Source organism: Biomphalaria glabrata, chromosome 13 (genome assembly GCF_947242115.1).
Source record: "Biomphalaria glabrata chromosome 13, xgBioGlab47.1, whole genome shotgun sequence".
Classification (NCBI taxonomy): domain Eukaryota; kingdom Metazoa; phylum Mollusca; class Gastropoda; family Planorbidae; genus Biomphalaria; species Biomphalaria glabrata.
This window is the reverse complement of record NC_074723.1, coordinates 35,073,872-35,094,256: the sequence shown is the minus strand read 5'-3', so window position 1 is coordinate 35,094,256 and position 20,385 is coordinate 35,073,872. Positions and strand designations below refer to the sequence as shown.

General features: G+C 37.7%; 1 protein-coding gene across 1 annotated transcript; it reads right to left on the bottom strand.

The window, feature by feature from the left end:
* Positions 1 to 1,578: 1,578 nt before the first annotated feature.
* Positions 1,579 to 20,076, bottom strand: LOC129922259 (uncharacterized). Its single transcript, XM_056007404.1, has 3 exons — positions 19,956 to 20,076; positions 5,386 to 5,883; positions 1,579 to 4,657 (listed from the first exon to the last, which is right to left on the bottom strand). Exons 1-3 carry the CDS (start codon positions 19,999 to 20,001, stop codon positions 4,317 to 4,319), a joined length of 885 nt encoding a protein of 294 aa, XP_055863379.1. The 5' UTR covers positions 20,002 to 20,076; the 3' UTR covers positions 1,579 to 4,316.
* Between the last annotated feature and the right edge of the window lie 309 nt (positions 20,077 to 20,385).

The window sequence follows — 20,385 nt, the reverse complement described above, 5'->3', positions numbered from 1 at the left end:
CCTGGATTCGAATTCGGGACCCTTCCACCGCGCCTCCCATTTTAACTGAAAAAAAGCTATTAAAAAGTAAAACCAGAACAACCCGTTAGATACGCCAGGTGCGAATAGACACACAAAAACCACAAGAGTCTCAATGAACACATCGCTTTATTAGTCTTCTATTTGTCTCTTCACTCCAGCACCTTGGTGTGAATCTGACCCACTTTTACACACAGTCCTGACTTGCACACAGTCCTGACTTGCACACAGTCCTTGTTGATGTCTAAGAGCTGAGCCGAAGGCTCTTCGAGCTCTAAGTTTGAAAAAAAACCTGTTTGGACGCCAAACAGTAAAAAAAAAAAAACCTGTGTGAACACACAGTTCTGTTTGGGAGAGACCCTAGACAATGCCTATGTAAGGCATTGCTGTTGACCGATGCATTCGGCCCCCGACACGTGGACTAGAGACACGGCCGAAGGCCGAGAATGCACCGGGGACTTCTGCCATTTTCCTTCAATGTACCAAGCTAACTGTGCGGGATCCGCCATTTATGTAACGGTCCCTTTGAGGAACAGCGCATGGATTGGTGACGTGTTTGTGGGGACTTTATTACAACCCCGCCCGTGCAATGGGTGGACTCTCGTCTACCCGTGGGCATCCCCACGGGAGTCCTGTGTTGCTACCCATTTAGCCTAGCCAATTCCTCAAATGGCCGTTTCCACGCGGGCGCCACGATGAGGCAGGGCAACGTGCCCGCGTGCACACAGTCCTGACTTGCATACAGTCCTGACTTACACACAGTCCTGACTTACACACAGTCTTTGCTGTTCACTCATTCATGAAGAATTGTCAGCTAATCATCTGATACACAGGCACACACGCACTGCACTATTAGCCACTCAAAACACACACACACACTTACTAATACATCAGGTGCAAAAATCAACAACAAAAAAAAACTGCGGGGAAAATATGAACAGAATAGTGAAGAGGGCAAAGATACATAAATAAAAAGATAATAAACATATAACAGAGTGAACACAGTTTTTAAATTAATTTTATATAGGAAAAAGAGCATTCAGAGCCTTAACCAATGGTACAAGAATTGGGAAATGGAGCTAGGAAATAGTTACGTAACATACAGATTTAAAATGTGAATAAAATTCTTTAGTTTCGAATTACAAATTTATTACATCATTCTACAGCATTCTCATTTTTATGTGTACATAGAAACAAAAAAAAACATTTTTTAAATATTATATATATATATATATATATTATATATATATATATATATATATATATATATATATATATATATATATATATATATATATATATATATATATCACAAAAAGATAATGCCTCCATTATTAAACTTTAAATATAAAAATATAATAAAATATTTTTTTTTAAATTTTTGTCACAATTCGGGTATCGATTTCGATACCGTCGTCTGCAAGAACTTACGCATTTTCTACTTCGGTCAGCGAGGAAGGTATGCTTAAGAGCTTTTTTTTTTTTTGTGTGTGTGTTCATTCTATGGACATTTAGATCTAACACTAGAAGAGAGTGGTGATGATGATGATGTTGATGATGGTAATAATAATGATGAGAGTGGTGATGAAGATGATAATGACGATGATGATGGTGGTGGTGATGATGATGATGATGGTGAATGAAATAATGATGAGGATGATAATGTTGATGGTAATGATGATGGTAGCGGTGATGATGATGATGGTGATGATGATGTTAATGATGATAATGATATTGGTTGATAATGATGATGATAATGATGGTGATTGTGACGAGAATTGTGATAATGATGATGTTGATAATGATCATGATGATGATATATGATAGTAATGATGGTGATTGAGATGAGGATTGTGATAATGATGATGTTGATAATGGTCATGATGATGATGATAGTAGTGACGATGATGATGGTGATGATGATGATGATGATGATGATGGTAATGATGATGTTGATGGTGGTAATGATGATAATGATATTGTTGGTGGTGATGATGATAATGATAATGACGATGATGATGATGACGATTATGACGATGATGGTGTTGGTGATAATGATGATGATGATAATAATAAACATATAACAGAATGGACACAGTTTTCAAATTAGTTTTAAAGAGGAAAAAGAGCATTAGAGCCTTATAAATATAAAAATATAATAAAAAATTTTTTTTAAATTTTTGTTACAATTCGGGTTAGGGTACCGTCGTCTGCAAGAACTTACGCATTTTCTAATTCGGTCAGAGAGGAAGGTATGCTTAAATTTTCTGTTATACAGTAATACGGCTGACTACACCATGTTGACTCTAGACCTAGATATAGTCTCTAGCCTAATTTACATTTATTTATTTTTCACTTTGAAAACTTATAACGGACAAACTAGAGTTTTTTTTTACCGTATGGCCAACGAGCTAGTAATTCATTTCTTAGCAATTATACATCAACTGTTATTTTTTTTTAGAAAAATCGTTAGAGCCGTTTTCGAGATCAGCTTCTATGTTCCATGAAGCAATGACTTGAATATAGGTATTGTAAAAAAAAATTGCTTTATTCAAAAATACTTGTAAAATAATATTTTGTTTCAAGAAGAAAAACTTGGCAATTAGATTTTATAGTGCTAAAAACAGTTTCAAAATCATTATATGTTATTAAAATGCATAAATTAACAACAATTCCATATTCTGCATACCGGATACAGATACACTTAATAAAAAAAATCTAATTATAAATTCACATTCATATTAAGGAATCGTACCTTATAGACGCATATTATAAAATAAAAGATTTTGATTTTCTATTTTGGTTTAAATATTCTCCATTGTTTGTAACAACTCTGTAAACATATTTAGAGACTAGGTTAAGACTATTGTAGTGACCTAGTTTAGTTTAGAGATTATGTTAGGTTTGTAAATAAATATAGTGCGCATTTTTTTTTTAGAGACGGCAAAAAGTGGTGACGTAGTCAGACAGACGAATGACGTTGCAGAATTGGGGTACATGATGGAGAACAAGATGGCTAGGGCATAGACTTATATATACTTTATCTAGACTGGACATGGAGACTTTTAACACTACAAAAAATGTCGTGAAATTTTTTTTAGAAAGTTGGATCAAGGCGTTGTTTTGTAAAGTAGTTAAAAGAAGTAAAGGCTATTTTTTTCAACCCTAACCTATGTAACATAAAATCTAATTTTTAGATCTAGATCTAGTAAATGAATATCAAAACTAAGAGTACTATCATCTCATAATTCTTATTTTGCAATTTTTAGATACATAATCTAGAAAGATCTAGGTAATCAATCTATTTAAATGTACATAAGATGATTTAAATCAACATGAATTATTTCCATCTAGGATTTTTGAAACATTATCTCAATGAAAACAAACAGGAAATGGCTTTGTTTCGTACATTCGCGTGAATATCCGAGAAATGATTTTGCATTATTTCTTAACTTTGAAAACTAAAGATCATTACTTTTCTAAGACAGAAAAGATTGATTGGGGCAACTCCCCCCTAAAGCCTGAAAAAGAGTTTACGTACATAAAAATCTATATATAGATACGCCTTTGAATCGATCAGTAGTGGATAAGAATTTATTTCCGGTTTCCAGTCTAGATATAATATATAAGTCTATGATGTAAACATATTTAGAGACTAGGTTAAGATTATTGTAGTGACCTAGTTTGGTTTAGAGATTATATTAGGTTTGTAAATAAATATAGTGCACACTATTTTTAGAGGCGGCGAAAAGAAGTGACGTAGTCAGACAAATGACGTTGCAGAATTGGGGTACATGATGGAGAACAAGATGGCTAGGGCTTATAGAAAGAAGGATAGTGATACTGATAGAGATTTATTAGTAAACGATAGATAGTGAGACAAGACGAGCATCCCATCTGTAAACAAGCATCAGCTGAATTCCTCACCATTCTTGATTAAGCAGTGGCGTAGCTAGGAATTCGCATTCAATTTGGGGGGGCCCGGGGGCTTGACCTCTCTGGGGGCCCCTTCTTTGTGTGTAATATTTAATATTAAATGTAAAAATACACTTATTTCGCGACCCCCCTCAAGTGGGTGCCCGGGGGATTTTCAAATTTTCCCTTACATTCTCACCCCCCCACCCCCTAGATACGCCTCTGGGATTAAGTATATCATTTGATGACTGTAATTTCCCTTGGCTAGTTTAGAATAATAAAAGAAGAATTGTTAGATTTACACAACCCACGAGATTCTAGCCAGGACAATATTAAGTGGGGAAAGGGGGGAGACAATTACATTCCAGACATGTACCGACTTATCATTCATACTCTATCAGACTTCGTCCTTCACCTCTTTTGGGAATGTAACGTCTGCAACATTTTAAGAGATCAGAAACGACAAGCGCTATCGTTAAAGACAGAAAAATTACTCCTAACAGACAGGACAAAGCAATCCATCCAACAGAATCCTCTTTGGAAAAACATTGTTTGGGACAACTGGCTAGGCGTGAGTGGTTTTCTCCTTCTGTGCACGGGTCACACTTCTGCAGGGAATGAAGGTCATGGTCAACATAGGAGCAAAGGTCACACGGTTTGCAGCTGTTTGTTTCCATGTCCACATGCTCGTTTCTGTTACACATTAACCCAATGTCTGTTGATTCTAATGGAAAAGAAACAATATAAATATAATTTTCAAAAATAAAAAGGGTATAAACCATAAAATATATAAAGAAATTATCATTACACAATTTTTGGTATAAGGGTATAGTACTAAAAGTTTGAAATACATTAACTAAGAAACGAAATAGTTGCATACGACGTATAATAAACAGGTTTTAAGGCACTAACATAGAGACTTTGTTTGTAAACAAGAACAACATTTAAAAAAATACTTTTTAAAAAGCAAAGCTTATATTAAGCGTACTTGTATCAACACATGTACCGGGAGCTCAAAATTGGAGCCAGTGAAATCTGCCCATGTGGAGTATCACTAGAGAATGCCGACCACGTCCTCCAAAACTGCTCTCTTTACCTACCAAGCGGCCCGTATAAGACACTGGCCCCAAAACACCCTCAATAGAAAGAAAACTATATGGAGAGCTCCCTGATTTGGAAACCACTGCGCAGTTCATCTCATGTATTGGTCTAGTCATCCGAACGCTCCAACATAACAATGAGAACGAAGAAGAAGATGAAGAAGTATCTATTAGTTTGAATAGTCCCGTAATTAAATAATTTGTAATAGATCAAGACTAAAAATACAAGCTCTCATCCAAAATTACAAGATAGATGATGCCTATTAAAAGCTATCACGGCAAAATCGACGTCTAATCTTTCGACTCAGAACCGGACACAACAGTACAGTATAGTTTAAATGCAAATTCTTACCTCTAGTTGGGGCTTGGTTGGTCGTTATTATTGTAGCATGTGACGTAGAAGTTGGGTTGTCTGTGACTCCGTTGGCGTCTGGCGTAGATGTCATGTTTAGGGGGGTTGTATTTATTCCGTTTCTTGGTGTTGTTGAAATACACAGCTCATCAGCGCCTGTTTCATGACCACAACACTCAGTGTCTTGTTCGGCAGAGCAATTCTTGACCACAAACAACCCGGTATCTTTGCACTCTCTACATTTCTGGCAAACCAAATTTCCAGAACCATCTAAGTTAAAGAATTCATCCTTGCACCTGTACTTGGCATTATGGGTAGAGTTACAGGCGTATTCAGCTATAGCGTTGTTGTCTTCAGGGGCAGGAGTGCAGGGTTGGCACGAATTGGTTAAAAAATTCATAAAGTATTCATCTGTACAATTCAAGCCAGGAAGTGCGTGTTGAAAAGTAGATACCAGTAGACAAAAAATTGAAACAACCCTCAAAATATTCATGGTCTCTGAAAAAGATTTTTTTTTAAATGTAATATTACTTCTTCAAAATTTCTTGTGAGTGCTATTTTTTTTGGTGAAAAGTAAGATAAGATAAGATAAGATATGACCTCATGCGAGCAAGCAGTTTGTGTTTCTTTACGCGGACGGCAAAAAACACACACACACACAAAAACATGCTGGGGGATCATGGGAATGTGATATTTCTATTCTTCATTGACAGACTTTAGAGGGTAAGAGTGCTAGATCTCTGATTGGTGATCATGGCAGTTAATGAGTTAATTAATATTGCATTATCCGTCCTAAAAACCACAATATCTCTGAGGGGGTGGGGAAAGTACTTTCCTTTTAACTTTTAAATTACAAGTGTAGAAAAATTACTTTCCTACAATGTGACCTAGTACATGCACTATGATTTGGTCATAAGCAGGGGCGTAAATAGGGATTTGGGTGCCCGGGAGGATTGACCTCTTTGGGGGCCTTTGCATTTTGACATTCGACATCATGACATTTAATAATGTGCTTAATAAATATATAATCCTACATTCAAATTGGTACAGTAAAATCAGTGAAATTAACACAAAAAAATCATTAAAACTCTTTTAATGAATGATACCGCTGTTTATTGGCGAAACAATGCACAAGTGACAAATCTCAATTCATATCGCTTCACGTCGTGCTTTCTGTGCAACAAAGACATCTATAACATCATCTACATCAATAGTGTCTAGTATTTGTGACTCCACTGACATTAAAGCCATGCTAAGCCTTTCTTGCGTCATTGTGCTCCAGAGATAGTTTGAGCTTTTAGATGATCTCTCACATGACGCAATGGAAGTGGCCTGAGTTAGTAGTATTCTGATAGAGGTTGTAAGGTTTGAACTCACATCATTACCATATGAAGCCAGTTTCCTCAATATGTCAGTCAAATGGTGATTGTTGCACTGGTTTGTTGATGTAAAGTGCTCGTGCATCAATGACATCATTGGACAAGCAACTTGCCTGTCTCAAACAGGAAAAGGTAACACAGTTTGTCATCGGCGTGTCATCATCCATAGACTCCAAAAGGTGTCTTGGTTCAAGAAGAAACCCAAAGGTGTCCACATGGTTTTCCAGCCTTGAATCTGCTCTTCATCTCCATATGAAGTCTGTCTAGCACTTTTGTCGCAACCCGTTTGAGTTGCAGTTCTATTGAAAGTCTTTTATTTTTTCTGTTTTGTTTTTTTATTACAGGAACTCCATAGCATTCACTACCTTCGTTTGCTCTTTCGATGGATTGGGTAATCAGTTTCGTCCGTTTCTTATCCTTTTGCAGAAAGCATTAAAAACAAATAAAGTTTACATACCTCGTTATCGAGAAACCAATTCCCATAAAAGTGGCACACTCCTCTCGAGTAACACAGTCAGAGCACAACATAAGAATTACATAGATTACATAGCCTACGTTCAATTTAATATAATGTACACTAGTCAGCTCAGAGACCCAAGAGAAAGTGGCAATTGAATACAGTCGAGCCTTAAATAGTGTACATAGACATACATAAATATAGACTGGCCAATTAAAGAGTTTTATGAAACGAAAATTTGTGAATTGCAATTTTGTGTACTTTATTATTCAGCATTTATGAGCAGTATAAAAGTTAAGTATTCATATCTATACACACCTATATATATTGTAAATAAGGAGGCAGTCATAGACATATATATATAGACTGGACGATAAAGAACAAATTATTATCGGAAATATTTGGGAAAAGATAAGTTTGTAGATCCACATCACAAACCTATATATATTTTCCTATGTCTATGATTATAAAACAAAGACAAAATATTGGGAATATGGCAGTTTTGCACTTTTCAAAACTAAAGATCAAAGGTATATATTGGCTAAAATGTTAGTCCTAGAATTTATAGCTCAATCGCCGCCATTTTTTTTTCACATAGATATAGTACATAAAACATATTGACTCCCCCCAAATAAAAATAACTTCCTACTTCCAGTCTATATTTATTTATGTCTATGGAGGCAGTGTAGTTTTGTTTAATCTCTAAGAATGAAGATCATGCAACTTTTCATATTTCGGAAATCCGAATACAATAGATATACATGTTCTCAAGTTACATGAAGTTACTTCCTTTTTCCAGTCTATATTAATTTATGTCTATGATAGTGTATCAAAGGGAATGAACTCTTCTTGAGAATACAATTAACTACCCTTATTATTCATCTTGTTATTCATCTTGTCACACACAAAAACAAGTGATGCAGAACTAAACAAAACATCCCTCGCCCTCCTGTACAACAAAAAACCGATACTATTACAAAGGCAGGAGTGACATTCTTGCGTCTGCGAGAGTTGACGTCACGGTACAACTGGTTTGAGCCGATACAATAGCGTTAATCGGGAAAGACAATATTTACAGACACAAACGCAACCTCACTTTACAATCAATTCATTGCAATTTATCCAAACCTACTATAAATAGAAAAGACTAAACACTTCCTCTAAGTTTATTTGTGTGTTAAACTCAACTGTTAATATAGTCTACTTTACATTTGACACTGTAAGGATAACCTGTACTCAAATCGGAGCAAGAGACCTCATTCACCAATCGTTAACAAACAACATTGAGTCACGTGTTTCCCTCTCTCTTCTATACCGATTACGTTCTAATTTTAATCAAAAATGGTTATCACGTGACAGTTTTTTTTCACCGTTGTTTTATCAATATGATCACGTGACCGTTCATTTTGTGAACGAGGTCCATTCTTGTATGTAATGAATGTAAATCATTTAACTGAGATTTGCTCTGTCACCTGGTAAGCCTACTAAATTATACCGGCTAAGTACGAAATGGTGGAGGAGGGTGTCATGTGGCCAGTACAGCAAACAACTGATTTGACATTACCCCAACTAATGTCAGGTAAACATTTGAACTGGGTGAACTCAGAGGCGCCCAAAGATGGCGAAATTAAAAATCCCAAGTCTTACGGTTCGGAAGCTAAGCGCTTTACCGCTCAGCCAACGCGCCTACCTAAGCACCTCTTTAAAAAGTGTAAGGTTTTTCCGTGCGGTCGTTGCAACAGTGTCTTAAACAAACTTGTCAAAGAAGGTATTTAAAAAATGTCTGCACTTTCATTTGAGTTCCTCGTGAAACATAGGACCTCAGTAATAACACGCCACTCTCCATGGCTTCACAGCTCTGTCCTGTCCTCTAGGATTCATCTAGTACACTGCGTCGCCATGTTCTTTTTGGTCTTCCTCTGCGTCTTGTTCCCTGGGGGGTTCCACTCTAAGGCCTGTCTAGCTCTGTTGTTGGTATCTTTTCTAAGGGTGTGACCAATCCATCTCCACTTCCTCTCTAAGATCTACACCTCTATATTTCTCTGTCCGCCCATCTCCCACAGTTTAGTGGGTTTTTTTTTCATCATACCAGTGTATTTTAAGCTTTTTCTCAGACATCTGTTGATGAAGGTCTGTACTTTTTTTGTTCTGTTTCACATTAGAGTTAAAGATTCTTAGTTTAGTCTTGTTAGAGATGTAGGGAGATTCCCAGGTTGGTTTTAGCTGTGTAAATGTCTGACGCACTAGAATAATACGGCGTTTAATGTCTTATTTCTGTTCCACCTGATACATTGACAACACTCCCAAGATATTTAAACTATCTATTTAGTCTATGGTCTGAGAATCCAGTTCTTGGTCTTCATTTTGATTGTTTACGCTGACGACTTTTGAGTGACAAAATCAAAACTTAACATTAAAGACATATTTCTTTAACGCCAGCTTGATCATACTACTATCACGCCCATTCCATCCGTAGTTGCGTTATATGTGCCTGGGATGTTCTTATTATCATGTTGACTACGTTTGGAGCAGGGGATCCGCCGCTGAATCCGTTGTTGGCGCTTTCGCTGCTCCCCAAGATCCCCTTGCTAGATAGAGGGGGGGGGGGGACTGTTGTTCATTAACAATACTCCACAAAGAACCTACAAATTATCTTCAAAACGCTTTTTGAACGGACTAACTTTAATGACCATTTTTGACGTAAATTTGATTGTAAACATTGTAAATATAAATGCGAAGAAAAACTGAAGAATTGTGTTTTAAGTTGCTTTTTATTACCACCACATTCATAGTCCCCCCCCCCTCTCCCGTACCTCAAAGAAGGAGCGTACAGCTTTCTCCAAGGTAGCTAATGGGGGGGGGTGCGAAAGATATTTTTTTTCGTCGGGGGGGGGGGGGGAGCGAAACTTAAGTGAGTCCCTGTGAGTAGTCTTTCTCTCAAATTTTTTATTGCTTCTTCAGTTCTAGTTAGAGATTTGAAGAAAGAAGGCAGAGTACTTTTTTTTTTTTTCAAAGTCACTTTCCTCGAAATAATCGTTACAAAGCAAGGCCGAACTACTTGGCCAAAACGAAACCTTGAACTGAGGCGCGCGGTACTGCTAAATCTGTGGAACGCTGTTTACTTGACTGCATTTAGAATAAGCCGACAAGCAGTAACATGCAAAGCCATAAATTGCGTAATTTGACCTAATTGCCCAGCATCTACTGGTCTGCTAAAGTCGCTTTCTTTTTGCAGAAATCGGCTACCCTCCTTAGGAAATGAGGTAAGACGCTAAGCCATACATTAATTTGACAGTTTCCCATTTACTACGTCATCGACCTTGGTTGCCATGGAGATACTGATCTCAAATGCCTTATAGATTGTGATATTTTATACTCCTTTATTGCATTAAAATGCGCATTAAATAGCTTATATCTAAAAAATCAAAAATTAAATATTTATATATATATATTTTTACAAGAATTATGAAACTAAAAATAAGTACTATATCGGTTTCCGCTTTTGACCTAGACCATTTATTACAGAAGGCCTCAACACCGACCTGCAACGGCACAGTCTGTGGGCAGTTTAGACCAATAGCTCGTTGCCATGTCGATCAGACCTGTGGTGTGGCAACGAGTTATTGGTCTATAATAGATGCGCGGTTCATCTCATATATTAGTCTAGTCATCTGAATGCACCAACATAATAATGAGAACGAGGAAGGCGAAGAGGAAGGTCTAATCTGCCCACAGGTTGTGACGTTGCAGGTCAGTGTTCAGGCCTTCTGTAACGACTGGTCTCGGTTTGACCTCTTCGTTTGGTCTTCATTTGACCCTAACGGATAGATCTAGACGAGGACCAGTTCCTACTGTTGCATCATGATCTCTCCCCACTCCAGCGAGCAACAACGCCGCGCGCGACACCAAGGAGGCGTGGTCAGCGCGATCTTTCATTGGTTTGCAGAACGGAAGGAGTTGGGGTGGGGGGGGGAGGGGTAATGCGTTGTTTGTAAAAGACCTTGAGGGGAGGAACGCGGGGGGGGGGGGGGGGGGAGGGAGGTCCAGACTGAAACAGGTTGAAAGGGAAACATGGATAGACCCTGCAGTGCAAACTTTGCGCGGAGAGGACGATGGTGGCTGGTTAGCTGGCGGACATCCGAGCTGCTACACAGCGATATTACTACAAAAACAAATGTGTTGTGTTTATTGTCATGTGTTAAATATGTTGTGTTTAATGTGTTTAAGTACCGTGGAAGTTTTGAAAACTGGAGAAAATTTAAGAAAAACAGAGAAACTGGGGTGTGGAGGTGGTGCAGGGAAATTATTTAAACTTTATTTGTTAAAAATTTTTCCCCAATAACTTTGAATGATTTATTCAGAATTGGGGTGTTATGGGAGGGGGGGGGATAGGATGTATAAGTTATCTGTTCTGTGTCCAACAGTTAACAAGGGTATCACGTGGCCGGCACAACGATCAACCGCCAACTTGTGTGTGTGTGTGTGTGTGGGTGTATGTGACTACCGCGGTTTTACCAACAAACATTCTAATGTAATAAATACTTTTGGCTTTAACAGAATAAACAGACGATATTATAATAGGGCGGGTGTCATTTGGTCCGGTCGTTTTGGTCTCTTTTCTGGACTGACGTCACGATAGAGTTTGAACCTCGAACCCCGCCCACCCATGACGTCATGTTAGGACTAGGACGTCATAATATTTATCTCTGGAGGAATGTTGGAAACTTGTGAACAAACACAAAAAAATTTGTTGATAAATGAGTAGATAAGTGGGGGGGGGGGGTGGCTGAGCGGTAAAGTGCTTGGCTTCCGAACCGGGGTCCCGGGTTCGAATCATGGTGTAGACGGATTTTAATTTCGAGATCCTTGCGCGCCTCTGAGTCCACCCAGCTCTAATGGGTACCTGACATTAGTTGGGGAATCGTAAAGGCGGTCTCTCGATGTGATGGCCACATGACACCCTCGTTAACCGTAGGCCACAGAAACATAATGACCTCTACATCATCTGCCCTAAAGACCACAGGGTCTGAATGGTGAACTTTACTTTTAAGTAGACAAGTAGATAATTCAATAAATCCAAGTTGATAACTAAGAAAATTGAAGTTGTGTTAAGCCGGGTCACGGAGGTCACGGTTAAGCGCCTCCACGGTGTCGAATACAGACAACCCAAAGGGAGGTAACTCTGAACGCAATGCATAAACCGATAACACCAGCGAAAGGTCGAACAATCAGATAAGGTAGTCGACCCATCAAACACGTTTAAAAATCATAAATACTTCCGCTATTTTTCCGAAACAAATAACTAATCCCTAATCGTGCTGTAACAGTAGATGACTCAGCCGTGGAGGTAGTTGGGATTTTTTTTTTCGGGGGGTGGGGGCCCATTATTTCTTTGCACATGCACACATACACACATACATACACACATACACACACACACACACACACATACACACATACACACATACATACACACATACACACACATACATACATACATACATACATACATGCATACATACATACATACGTACATACATACATACATACATACATACATACATACATACATACATACATGCATACATACATACATACGTACATACATACATACATACATACATACATACATACATACATACATACATGCATACATACATACATACGTACATACATACATACATACATACATACATACATACATACATGTATACACTTAGACGATCGATTTTTCTATGTATTCCCTAAACTAGTATTTCGTTTTCGGGGGGGGGGGGGAAAGGGGGGAGGGGGAGAGATAGGGCCAATAAAAAAAATTTTCCTTTTTTTTTCAATTTTTATTTTTCATTAGTTATAGGGCCAAGTAAAACATTATTCGCTTTATACAGGAGGAATGGTCTTTACATTTTCAAATTTTTATTTTACTTGTACTTTCTCAGTATGTTGGTTAAGTTCCCGTATATTTACTTTAATACTAAAGCCCAGCGACTGGACGGATAATAGGCCATCGTGTGTACGGTACTATTTAAGTTTGAATAGTAGATCAATATGTAGATACATAAGTAAATAACTAAGTAGATTGAAGTAAACAACTAAGTAGATTGGAGTGAATAACTAAGTACATTGGAGTGAATAATTAAGTAGATAGAAGTAAATATTCAAATAAATTAAAGTAAACATTTACTTGTTGGTTAACATGCATGACTAGATGCATGACACGTAGGACGTAACCATCCAATTTTTGAAGTAACGTCTGTATTATATAAGATAACACTATGACTAAGTAGCTTCTAGTAAATACGTAAGTACATGTATATTGAAGTTTACAACTAACTACACTACTTAAAAAAACGAGAACAAATTCGGGCTGGGTTCCGGAGGAGTAGCCTTCAGCTTTAACTCTTTTTATGGCCCATTGCCAAAAAAATGCCTAACTTTCGATAAACCAATAAGTGAACAATATTGTCAATATAAGACGATACACCTCGCACAGCGAGCACACACACACACAATAAAACAAGCAATGACACATTGGTGCACGTTAGGAGTCTTAAGGAGAACATATTACTCCCACACCTTCCTTCTTCATACGTATGAAAAAAAAGAACACACTCAACTTATGAAATAATAAAAGCTATTCTCTGAACAGGGCCGGCCTTAGATAATTGGAGGCCCGATGCGAAGTGAATGTGGCGCCAATTGATATAGAATTATTTTAAAATAATAATAATTTTAAAATAAAATTGCGAAAAAATCAAATTACGACATTTATTTTTAAAAATTGTGACCCCAACGATTGGGCACTAGTTTCACTATTTTTTTTCTCTAAGAAATTTATTTTTATAGTCCTGTGCGAGCCCCACAAATCAGAGTCCCTAGCCGGATGCCTAGTTTGCCTATGTCTTAAGCCGGCACTTCTCTTATCTTCTTATCTTATATAATACAGACGTTACTTCAAAAAAGAAGATGATTAAGTCCTAAGCGTCATGCATTTAGTCATGCATATTAACCAATGACTTAAATTCTGCCAAGTCACTGGTTTTCCTGGCTAGCTCAGGCAACCCATTCCATGCTCTAATAGCACTAGATAACAGCACTCTAAATCATATCCGTAAGAGAAAATGATGGTTTATTTGTAGGCATTGTATATTTTACCTCTGATAAAATATTTAGATAAAAAACAATGTATTACAAAAGTAATTCAATTGAATGGACTTTATTAATTTTATTTTGATAAGTATAGCTCTGGAAATTCCTCATATTGGAAACACATTTTATAATAAATATTAGCTAGTATAGTTTTCACTCACGGTTAACGAGGGTGTCATGTGTCCAACACAAATGCCAACCGCTTTACTTTCCCCATTTAAGCTCGTGTATTTATTAGAGTTGTGTAGGCTCAGGGGAGAAAGTTGCTAAAAGCCCCGAAATTAAAAATCCCAGTCTTCAACGAAATTTGACTCAGAAGCCAAGCGTTTTACCGCACGGCCAGCGGGCCGTACGCACATCTCCCCTATACATCCAAAAGTCTGAAAAGGGTAACTCTTTTTTTTTTTAACACACTTTTTTCTTTTGGAGCGTGAATTCTAGTACCACCTTTCTCCCCTTTCCCAGGTTATGTCTACGTATAAATTGTGTGGTATGCTCTCTGCACTATCGTCTCGATGGTCTTGGGTTTAAACCCTGTCCGCCCTCATGCTCCGCAGTCTTTTTCTGGAGGCCATGTCAAGTCAATTTATCTTTTAAGAACTGTGTGTGTTTCTAAGGTGACGTTGGTGAAGAGGTTAGCGAGGTTGTTACCACTCAGCTTCCGCGCCTCCATAGCAGACTAAATTATCATATTTAGTTGTTCACGAATTTGTAATAATTCCAAGTAATAAGGATATACAAACAAAATATCACAACATAAGAGTAAAATGTTGTATGTAAAATGTTTTACATGTTTCGGATGTTCCTTCAGAGTTGAAGTCTAGTCCAAACCTCCCGTTGGACGACGGGGGATGGAAGCGGGCAGGGTTTGAACCCTCAACCGTCGATAAATCCGAACGACAGTCCAGCGCGCAAACGCACGACCAGGCAGCATAGTGGCATGTGATGTCTGTTTTGCATGTTTCGGATGTTTCTTTAATATAAAAAAAATGACTACATTCTAACCTTTAACCTCCCACAAGACGACAAGGGATGGCGGAGCTCAGAATCCGAGACTAAGCATTACAAGCCAAGAACAACGTGCACCAATAGCAGACGGCACTTATTGTGACCTAATTGCCCCCGCCCACCCCCTTTTTTGACGCAAAAAAAAATCTGTAAAAAGAAGTAAAATGAAGGACCGCCAATATATTTTACCTCCAAACTAATTGATTCACTAATTGTGTACATTTTTTTTTATTGATTCATGTATTGTCTCTGACAACTAGTCCAGCTTCTGGCCTCAAGTTGTGGCGCAGAAATTGATTACGGCGGAACTGTTTTCACTAACGGAAAGGGGCGAAGGCGAGTAACTGGCGCCTGGACCAGTTAGCTTCAAACTGGAGGGGGACCGTTAGCCATGGCTGGCTGTGCACCTAGGAGAAGGAAAACTGAATTCAAACCTCTGCTGCCCAATCACGGGAAAGGCTTCGGGAGTCTACCCTGAGGAAAAATCATGAGCCGGCTACCCTTAGGCCGCTTGCAGCACTTGGTGCTACACTACATTGTGGATACAATGCCCATTTCTCCAAAATACAATCGTTATAATTAAAGTTAAAAGGGTGAATAAGTTCCACTGTCAATGGCTTTTGTATTTCGAGTCTTTTTAGTTAACATATAATTGTCCAGACCAGTGATTCCCAAAGTGGTCTATATAGACCCCCAGGGGTCTACGAAGACCTCCAAGGGGGTCTACGAAAGTAAAAAAATAAAGTGGGGGTCTATGAGATGTCCACGGGGGTCTACGGTAATAGATTTCATTTAAGCAGGTCGAGTTACTTAATTTTCACATTCCATTAATGTAATTATTTCATCCACTAATATATGATTTGTACCCTAGTTAATCCTTTCAATATTTATCCTGCTATTCAAACGAAAAATTGTTGTAATCAATTTCAATACGTATTTAAATAGCTTAATTTTGTCTACAAGTAACTAATATTTAGAAAAAAAAAAGAAATATAGACAGTACAGCATTAATTATTTAAAATTTAGATTCATTCCTTCCTTGTCAAACAAGCAGTTGCCAAAGTGACTTTTTTTTATGACGATATGAACCAGTTACGCTGGAAGATCATCTGAGACAATGTCACCCTGATAACAATTAACATTAGAAAAACTTTTGAACACTCAAAGTCCAGAAAAGACCCACAAAATCTCTGTTCGACATCATAAAGAGAAGATGATGGTTTGTGGGAGTCTTACAAGATTTCTTTACTTATAGCAAAATACGGAAAACAGCAAAGTTCAAACACAATGAATTTACCAGCCGTTTTACACAAACCTACATCTGCTATTATCAAAATAATTTTTTTAAGCAACAATACAATTCAAGGTGGCATGAGTTATAAAATTAGAAGCTTCTTATATAAATCTTTGCAAAAGACATAAATACAGTTTGGTCTGACAAGGTGCAGCGCTGTGTGCTACAAACTGTCTAATGGTCACCATCTCATCTCATCTATGCATATGGTCCCTTCTGTCACATAGGCCACCATCCAGCTTCCTCCAGGCATCTCGGTTCTGGGCGAATCTCTCCAACTGTCCCCACGTCTTGCCCATCTGCTTGGCATCTGCTTCCAAATCGCGGAGACCTGGAGAACCACCATCACCACCATGAAAAAAATCCAGGTATTCATCAATACCTGCCTGAGGAAGATTCTTATAATCCGCTGGCCAGACAAGATCTTGAATGAGGAACTGTGGCAAAGAACAAAGCAGCAGCCCATTGAAGTAGATGTCCTTCAGAGACGCTGGAGATGGATAGGTCACACCCTTCGCAAGCCTTCATCCAACATAACAAGTCAAGCCCTAACCTGTAACCCCCAAAGAAAGAGAAAGAGGGGACGGCCCAAGAATACATGGTGCTAATGGTCACCGTCTCCTTATATTTCCTTAGGGTTGACCCACGAGACCTTTCCTATGTTTGGGTATAGTAGCAAGGCAGCAGGGGTTTGAATTCAGTTTTCCTTTTGCTAGGTGGGTAGCAAGCCAAGGCTAATGAGCCCTTCCTGCTCGAAGTTTACTGGTTTAGGCTCCAGTTACTCGCCTTCGACCTTTCTCCTGTTCACGAAAACAGTTCCGCAGATTCAATATTTGAGCCACACGTGAAAGATCAAGAAATACACGAGAAACTGCTCTTTGTGAAACCTTTTACAATGATACTTAAGGCATATTAATTAATTAATTAATTAAATTATATTTAATGTTGGAGAGACTACTTCATAAAACGACAAATTCGTATATGAAAGATAATATCTGTAGTTGTGTAGTTTTAAATTACTTTTTCACTCTTCAACTCACTACAGTTAGAAATTTGTTTTTAAAAATGTTAATAAATTTGTACAAATGTGCAAGTTGAGCAAGTTAAGCAGGGGGTCTACCGAAAACCAGAATACATGGCAAGGGGTCTACGAGACAAAAAAGTTTGGGAACCACTGGTCCAGACCATATAAAACACTGCTGAGCAGTCAAGGTTATCGAGAAACTATTTTTGAACATGATCATGTACACTGTTTATTGAAATATACCATCGTCGCAACTATAAGCGAGTAGTCAGAATAAGATTCGTTTTTTATATATATCAAAAAAAATCTATACACTTATACGCACATAAATCCAATTCCAAAATTGTTCATAGTGCATGGTTCATAGTTGTACTTGAGGGATACAACGGTACGAATATGAAAGGAAAAAAATGGAATGGTCTACAAAAATGGATTTAAATAAAAGGGTACTTTTGGTACAGTGTCCAGCTCAGTTATATGGTTTTTTTTTTTCCTAGAAATAAAAAGAAAGGGGGGGGGGCATTTTTTAATTTCGCACGCAGGCGGCCACGCCCCTTGCGGCGGCTCTGAGTATTATTAATGCCGCTATGGTTGCCTACCTTTGAAGCCATAGTTATTGTATTTGATTTGTTATGTTTCATCCATTCCTGTATCTTAGTGATTGATGTAAAGAATAACCTTTCGTGAATCTAAGTACTGCCTAAGAACTTAGATCACAGTGCTCTAAACTTACAGAGCACATTGGAAGATTATTATTTCACATTCCTATTATATATCCCTCATACATATTATGTCTCACACACTTGTGAACTTATAGTTCCTTGGATGAGTTTAATTGTGATTAATTATATCAAACCCTTATCATTCTATCTCGATCCTTAGTATTTTATTTTCATCTTATCCTTTAGTATAGTATGCTCATTCCCCATTTTACTATAACTGATTACTTATCGACGTAATCACAGTCAACAGATGGATATTGACTAGTATCATCCTACATTATATGACAATACATTTATTGAGGTTGTCTTCCTTATATTTTGTTGGTTATTGAGTTATATTACGCGTGCTTTAAGATTTTATACATAATTGTCTTAAATGCCTTATTGGGATTGATACCAATGCCTACATCTGATTGATTGCAAGGCCTATGGGAATCCCTGCTCAATGCCTTTAGGAGGTTCTTATTGTCTGTCTTATCCCCAGACTGGTTGCTACACCCGATTGCTGTACCCGATTGCTATACCTGGTTGCCACACCCGATTGCTGTACCCGATTGCTATACCTGGTTGCTGTACCTGACTACTGTGTCTGAAACATATTGCTGTAACTGGTACCTACCTCTGTAAGATCTCCACTCAAAGATAGAAACCACACCTGGGAGGTCCACCCCACTACAACTTAGTCTGCGGCACCAGCCCTCTCTACTGCTAAACAGGCAGCGGCCTCACCCTAGAGCCAGCGTGCCTACAGCATAGGGAGCATCACTAGCCGACGTCCTAAGACAGAGCCGGATGACTCATCCTTCTGAGTGCCAGTCCTACGACCGCCAGAAGACGACCCACGGGCTAGCAGCTAAGAATATAAGTAGTCAGACATAGGAACATTCTTCCATTCACGCCTAAAGTAGCAATCCATGATGAGCAATTATGTTAGATATTAATACACTCATTTCACCTCTCGATTATATTATTTTATCATTTATCTATTGTAAACTTAGGACCATTAAATCATTTTATTTTATGCATTTAATTCACTGGTCTGTTCTTACTGTTAGTTGCGGTGTGCCTGTTCAATATCTAGTATGTGTGAGCGGGATACATTAATAACATTTCTCATAGACTTAGATAAACAAGCCAAAAATTAACTAATTAAACATCTCGTCACATAGGGGAAATGAGAAAATGATTCAGACAGACTAAAGAAACCTCTATGTGTTTGTTTTTTTTTCTTTTTTTAATAAGCTTCTTCGAACAAGAAAAATGAATCCATTCATTAATGTTCAATTCAACATTAACTTGATATAATATACTTTCAATACATACTAATAAAACCATAAAGTGATCCTTCTTAGTTACAGTTTTTATACTGTTACGACTATATATAGATATAACTGAACTTCCGTATCTTTGACGGATATAACTTTATATCTACTACCGCTTGTATTATATAGAGAGATATAGATATACGTTATATACATACGTTTTTAGATTTAATTTAGGTGGCGGTCAATCTCACAGCCTATTGTGAGCCACTTACCTTTAAGAATATGTCTTAGACCTAAGACTAAGACTTTATTGATCATTTTTCTCAATTAAAAAGAGCAATAACATTCCACACCAACAGAAAAGACACAACACACACACACACACACACCCAGTTCACTGAGTGACTACACACAGACGTCTATATCCTTTTTTCACGTTCCCTGGTCCAGAGGTTCTCAAACTTTTTTTTGAGTCGGGGACTCCTTTATATAGTCTGAACTGCGGGCCCTTAAGTGAAAAAAAAACAACATAAACGCAAAGTATATGCTTAGGCTACAAATATTATTTTTTAAAAAGCACAACATTTTATTAGATGAATGTGTATACAGATTATAACTCTCCGTTTCAAATAAAAATTAAAAAATTAGTAGGTTGATGAAATTGTATAGGTGTATTTATATCCAGCACAATATTTGAAATCG

Coding starts and splice junctions, on each gene's coding strand:
- LOC129922259 (XM_056007404.1), bottom strand. CDS start 20,001: ATGATCAATAAAGTCTTAGTCTTAGGTCTAAGACATATTCTTAAAG. Junction 5,884..19,955: donor TCTAAGACATATTCTTAAAG/GTAAGTGGCTCA, acceptor AATCTTTTTCAG/AGACCATGAATATTTTGAGG. Junction 4,658..5,385: donor CAACCAAGCCCCAACTAGAG/GTAAGAATTTGC, acceptor CTTTTCCATTAG/AATCAACAGACATTGGGTTA.